Here is a 5,703-nt window from a genome sequence, read left to right on the forward strand (position 1 = left end):
AACCTCAGTGCCTAGTACTTGCCGATTGCATGGTCGGCGGTTCGAATCCCCGCAGTGGGGTGAGTTCCTGTCTTTCAGTCCCAGCTCCTGCCCACCTAGCAGTTCGAAAGCACCCTTAGGTGCAAGTAGATGAATAGGTACTGCTTTCTAGCGGGAAGGTAAACGGCATTTCCGTGTGCTGCGCTGGTGCTGGCTCGCCAGAGCAGCTTCGTCACGCTGGCCACGTGACCCAGAAGTGTCTGCGGACAGCGCTGGCTCCCGGCCTCTTAAGTGAGATGAGTGCACAACCCCAGAGTCAGACACGACTGGCCCATAGGGGCAGGGGTACCTTTACCTTTAAACACACAATGACGTTCACTGCAAGTAATGCATGAACACAACAGAGAGAAATCTGGCCATTAAAAACATAGATATCCACAATTTTCTCCTACAGAAAGAAATGTTTAACACATAGAGAACAAACCTGAGTAGATATTTAACTTTATTAATTTTCTGCAATTCTGAAAGTAAAAGTACAAAAAGTGCATAGCACTGAAATAATCACTTTGGCTAGAAATACTCAAGGGAAGGAGGAGATATTCAACAAGGCATAATATGTACATTTTCACAGAGGGCTTGTAACATCCAGTGGTAACATTTATATAGCATGCTATATAAATCAATTTCTCTCTTTAGAAAAAAAAAATATACAGCATCTTTGATGACCTGACAAAAACAGTATCTTCTGGGGGAGGGGGAGACCTTTAAATGTTCACTTTGAAGATGTCACCCTTATATGATGGGAAAATCAGCACGATTTCAGCCTCAGTCCAATCTCCCTCCTTGAGTTGCTTCATGTGACCTCTTCCCCACAGTTACGTGGTGGTAAGGAGGGTTCAAGTGGGATCAGTAGTTGTGGCCATGGGGTTTGGCAGCAGCCCATTTTGGAGATGAAAAAGGAATCACCTTTGAGTGTCTCCAGGAAAACTGGTTCCTGGGCAAATGTATTAGAGGGCTATTCTGAATGGTTCGTCCTTCTACAATGTGATTTACATGTGCGCCTGTAGTAACTCAAGGAACGTTGCCAACCTCGTTGTATTTCCTATTTGCACTTTTTATCTTGTATCATTGAAATGACGAAAAGGCAAAGAGACCGCCATAACTCTGAGCAGTGTTCTTCAGCCACTTTTTTCTGATCAATATAATCGACATCTTCAACACAATTGCTGGATGCTTCGTCTGGCTGGGTTCCAGATGTAGCAGGTTCCAGAGGGGTCTCCTGTCCGTGGTGAACTGGCTTGTCTTCTCTGGAACCAGGTGGCGTCACCAGTCTAAGGTGAGCAGCTGATGGCCCTTTCCTACAGATTTTAGATTTTAAGATACTCTTTGGGTCTTCACAGATGTTCTTCTGCCTCTTTAGAGACCGAGTAATTTGCTTCCAGAACACCTTCTTGTTTTCTGCATACTGGGGACAGCTGGAAGGGTTGCCTGAAAATTCACAGGAGAAGGTGCTCTCCGATCTTTTGCAATCAATTTTCAAGGTAGCAATCTCTGCTTCATTCAGCGCCCAGGTACACTCAGACTTCTCTTTGGTGACGAACTTGCCTTTAAGTGAACCCTTCTGTCCTCGGGTTTTCTGACCTCTTCCATTCTGGTCATCAGAGCCAGGCTGTGGCCTCTCACCTTTTCCATTATTGGTCCTCCCTCTTCTCCTCTCTTTCTGTATTTCACAGTCAGCTTGTAGCACCTGGGAGAACACAATAAGGGCGCACAGAACAGCGAAATGTCTGATCTTCATGGTTTGCTGTTCTCTTGAAACCTGTTTTGGGAGAGTAGAATGAATTTATGACAATCCATATTTTCACCTTTAGCCATGTTGGCATCAACATTATCGATACTCTGACACCAGCAAAGATCATAAAGCACTACGATGATAAGTGTCTCACATCATGGTATCTTTCTAGCATGGATTTATCTCTGTAACACCCCCCCCCCATTGCAATGCCTTAGCCTCTGGAAATTCAAGGTATTGATTGCACAAAATGCAAGCAGACGCCTTATCCGTGAACTATCCCCTCCATTTCTGAAGGATACTTTAAGCCTCATGCTTACAAGATCTTGAACAGGTGGAGTTCAGAGCCAGAGCCAGTAGGCTTAAGCCTTACCCTTCCTCTTTCTAATTTTGTCAGGTGGTGCATGAACACCTGTACAAAGTATCTGCTTTTCGGAGTGAGGGACATAACTGGGCTTTATCCAGGACTGTATGAGCAGAACTCTTCTACTCCCTCCTCCAGGAGCACCCCCAAATCCTTCTACAGAGGGTATAGCAGACCTCCTGAATATTATGGGCTCTTATTTACAGGGATGAGGGATAAGGGGATCGCCCAAATTTGGATTTGGGGTAGTTCTGAAAGGGCTGTAGGGTGGAGGAGGAGGAAATAAAAATCAAGTTGCACAAGCTGCCTTCTGCTTGCGCAATGTCAGGTACAACCCATGGCCATATAGTCAAATGGGGGGGCAAGTCAATAAACTAGGGGCACCTTAACGAAAAGTACTATATTTTTGTCAGGAATTGGCAAATAGGAATTTAAAAGACTTAAATAGCAGAATTGGGTGCCTCATTTAAAATAAATATTGCATCAATCGGTCTTGGTTTGGCCAGGACCAAACAGGATATTTTTTTTAAATGACCAGCTCAGATGTTTCTTGACCAGGAAGTCATATTATGATTGTGACTACCTGACTGTTGCCACAATCAGTCTTTATAAGGTTAAATCTCAAAACTGAGCCAAAGGTAAAATTAGCTTTGGCATTATGTTTTAAGAGCACCCGGATAACTTTTGCTCAAAATGTGAAATTGTTTCCTTTCTCCCACATTCGCTTGAGGATTATATCAATTTCTAATCTCAGCCTAGATCTGTCTGACTGCCTAACCCACCTCTGAAGACAATATACGTTAGAAAATGATACTTTCACTCAGCCAGAAAGCAAACAGGGGTGTGTTTGAGAGCTTAGATGAACTGATTCTTCAGTCCACAGTTTCCCTTTGGGCGGAACATCACTTGAAGCTAAGATCACTTGAAATTTATTCAGATATGCAGCTGTTTCACATCCGGCTCCCACTGCCCTTTCTTACTATCCCTTTTCTTTCATTTCAGCCAAATCCAAGTTAAAGAAGGATCAGGGAAAGAGCCACAAACAGGATGAAAAGTCTGCCAGAGGCAACAGAAGTTAGGACAGAAAGCTGATGCTAACGTGTAGGAGTGCCCATGGAAAAGTGGTACCCACCATTTTCCAGGATGCTAGAATGTTGGGTGTGTATGTTTAAGTCCCTGTTTTGCACAGATAGGTATGTTGTGAGGTTTAAACAACATTCTGAGCTCCTTGGGGGCAGGGTTGGTGCAATCTGTACAGCAGATTTCTATGCTCATGGGAAGAGCCTATTAGTAAAAAACCCAAAACCCTTTATCCTCAAATGGGAAAGCCCCTCCAGAAAATTTATTTAATGTGTATGAAGCACAGGGCCATTCCTTATTCAAAGCTCAATAGCTCTTAGCCTCAATCCAGAGAGAGACTGCCACGCACACTTAAGTCTGCACATGCCAATTTGGGTGGCTTGGTTTATATTTAGTCCAGCAGCTCTGTGCTTATTGATTATTGAATAATCAAACCATGTTTCAGATTCCCCTCTGATAATCATAATATAATAGAATTGTAGAACTGGAAGGGACCGCAAAGGTTCAGGAATGCAGGAACCAAAGCTCTACTGGAGTAAAAGTTCATGTAAAAGTACCTATCCAACTTAGACTTCTGAAAAATAATGAAAAAGGCTGCAATCCTCTGTGTGCTTACAACTAACCCAATGGAGATACAAGTCAGCTGCATATTAAATATTAAATATGATGCTATGCTAAGAAGAAGAAAATCAGGGGACGTGTTTCCTTTACAATGCAGATATACGTCAAAAATGACAGGAGGGAAATGTACATTTGGAATTCGTTCTGCTGCCATAACTCGTTTTGCAAACCTGAGCCTTGTTCCTGGTGAACCACCCTGAGTGGATAAGCATCATTTATTACATGTAAGAACTGACAGTTATTGCATGATCTGTAACCACAGTTAGTGTGAAATTATTAAAGCGGGCCACAGCTTCAGTGCTTGCTACCACACCTCCTCCAACAGACAATTTCTAAGGCATTCACATTAGCAAAATGCAATATTTACTCATGCGCAAGACTCCCTACTTAATCAAAATACTGCTCACCCAAAGGCAAAAGTGGATACCCAATGGTTTTTCTCCTATCCAACTCTTTGGGGACAGAAGTCTAACACTGCTGTTCTTGGCCCACAGACTTCAGAGGAACTATTCCAGAGCAAGAGACTGGACCAGCACACACAGATCTTAAATGGGCATACTTGGGATAAAGCCCCATTGAAGTCAGTAGGATTACTTCTGAGGAAATAGGCAAAGAACTGGGCTCTACATCCCACAGGCATCAATAAGATTTAAGTAACCTAATGTGAACATAGGAAGCAGCCTTTCTGTTGAATTTGGAACGTTAGTCCATCTGACCCAATAGTGTCAACCTTGGCTGGCACTGACCACACAGTTGCATCTTTTTTCCCTAATTGTTGTTGCTGTTGAAAAGGAGCCTCTGAAATTTCAAGCAGGAACAGAAGAGCAGTAAGGATGCCAGGAACATAGGAAACTGCCTTATACGGAATCCACTGGTCATTGGGCCATATAGGTCAGTATTGCCTATACAGTCTTGCAGTCGTTCTCCAGGGTTTCAGACAGACTTCTTTCACATCCCTATCTGGAGCTGCCAGGGAATGAACTTGGGACTTCCTGGGTACAAGGCAGATGCTCTACTACTGGTGTGGAGTGACTGCTTAGTTCTTTTGCCTCTTGCTATTTGCCCACTCGCAATCACCCTCCCCAAACCGCTTTCCCCACTATCTTGGGGAAAGCTGCCTGTAAAATGTAGTTTATAGTGGAAGACGGAGGGGAAAGGGTAAGTAGCCATCCCAGCTCCCCCTCTGCCCTCCTGCTGTCTGTTAATAAGAGTCTGCTTTTTAGTTTAAAAATGTGAATGAAAAAGGAAAAAAAACCAGACTGCTGTAGGTAATGTGTAGTTTGCCTTTGAGCAGGCAACCAAGAAATTTAGCCGCTCCGTTCTGAGAGATTAGCATTCTATTGCAGACAAATTGCAAGATAGCTATTGCACATACCTCCTGCTGTCTTTTCCGCTTGTCCAAGTGTAAAACTCAAGGTGATCCCCGTCTCCTTCAAAGTACTGACGCTTCTTGCCTATTTATACAGTCAGAGACACACCTACACGCCTTCGGAAGGGTATTACTCCACAATAGCACATTTTAGAACCTTATAAGTTTACTGCCCAGACACACCTTCTGGAAATATGCCAAGTCTTATTTGCAACAGTTAAAACACACACAAAAAACCGCCGGTTACAGTGCAGTGGCAGATATATGTTTGAAAGTAGGAAGACGTGCCAACTCCTTTCCCTTTCTTGCCTCACAAAGGGAGTCGAAACACTCTCTTGATATATGCAGTTATCAGAACAGGGAAGGAGGAGTAGCAAATGATTGCTACGGACATGAATGACATTCAGAAGGGAGGGGGGAAAGAGCTCTCTAGTTGACATGAGTCACCACACTTATTTCCTTTGATTGTTAAAAGTTCTGTTCCCTTCACTACAACTT

The 5,703-nt window shown here is 43.5% G+C and overlaps 1 protein-coding gene across 2 annotated transcripts; it reads right to left on the reverse strand.

Moving 5' to 3' along the window:
* Positions 1-464: 464 nt before the first annotated feature.
* On the reverse strand, positions 465-5,423 carry FGFBP1 (fibroblast growth factor binding protein 1). 2 transcript variants are annotated; one of them, XM_081876489.1, is made up of 2 exons: positions 5,212-5,423; positions 465-1,790 (listed from the first exon to the last, which is right to left on the reverse strand). In XM_081876489.1, exon 2 carries the CDS (start codon positions 1,775-1,777, stop codon positions 1,082-1,084), a length of 696 nt encoding a protein of 231 aa, XP_081732615.1. In that variant the 5' UTR covers positions 1,778-1,790; positions 5,212-5,423; the 3' UTR covers positions 465-1,081. The 2 variants fall into 2 exon arrangements, with proteins under 2 accessions (XP_081732615.1, XP_081732614.1); XM_081876488.1 differs by having other exon boundaries at positions 465-1,798; positions 5,212-5,419.
* Positions 5,424-5,703: the final 280 nt, after the last annotated feature.

Source organism: Podarcis erhardii, assembly GCF_964252035.2.
Source record: "Podarcis erhardii genome assembly, chromosome: 9".
NCBI lineage: Eukaryota > Metazoa > Chordata > Lepidosauria > Squamata > Lacertidae > Podarcis > Podarcis erhardii.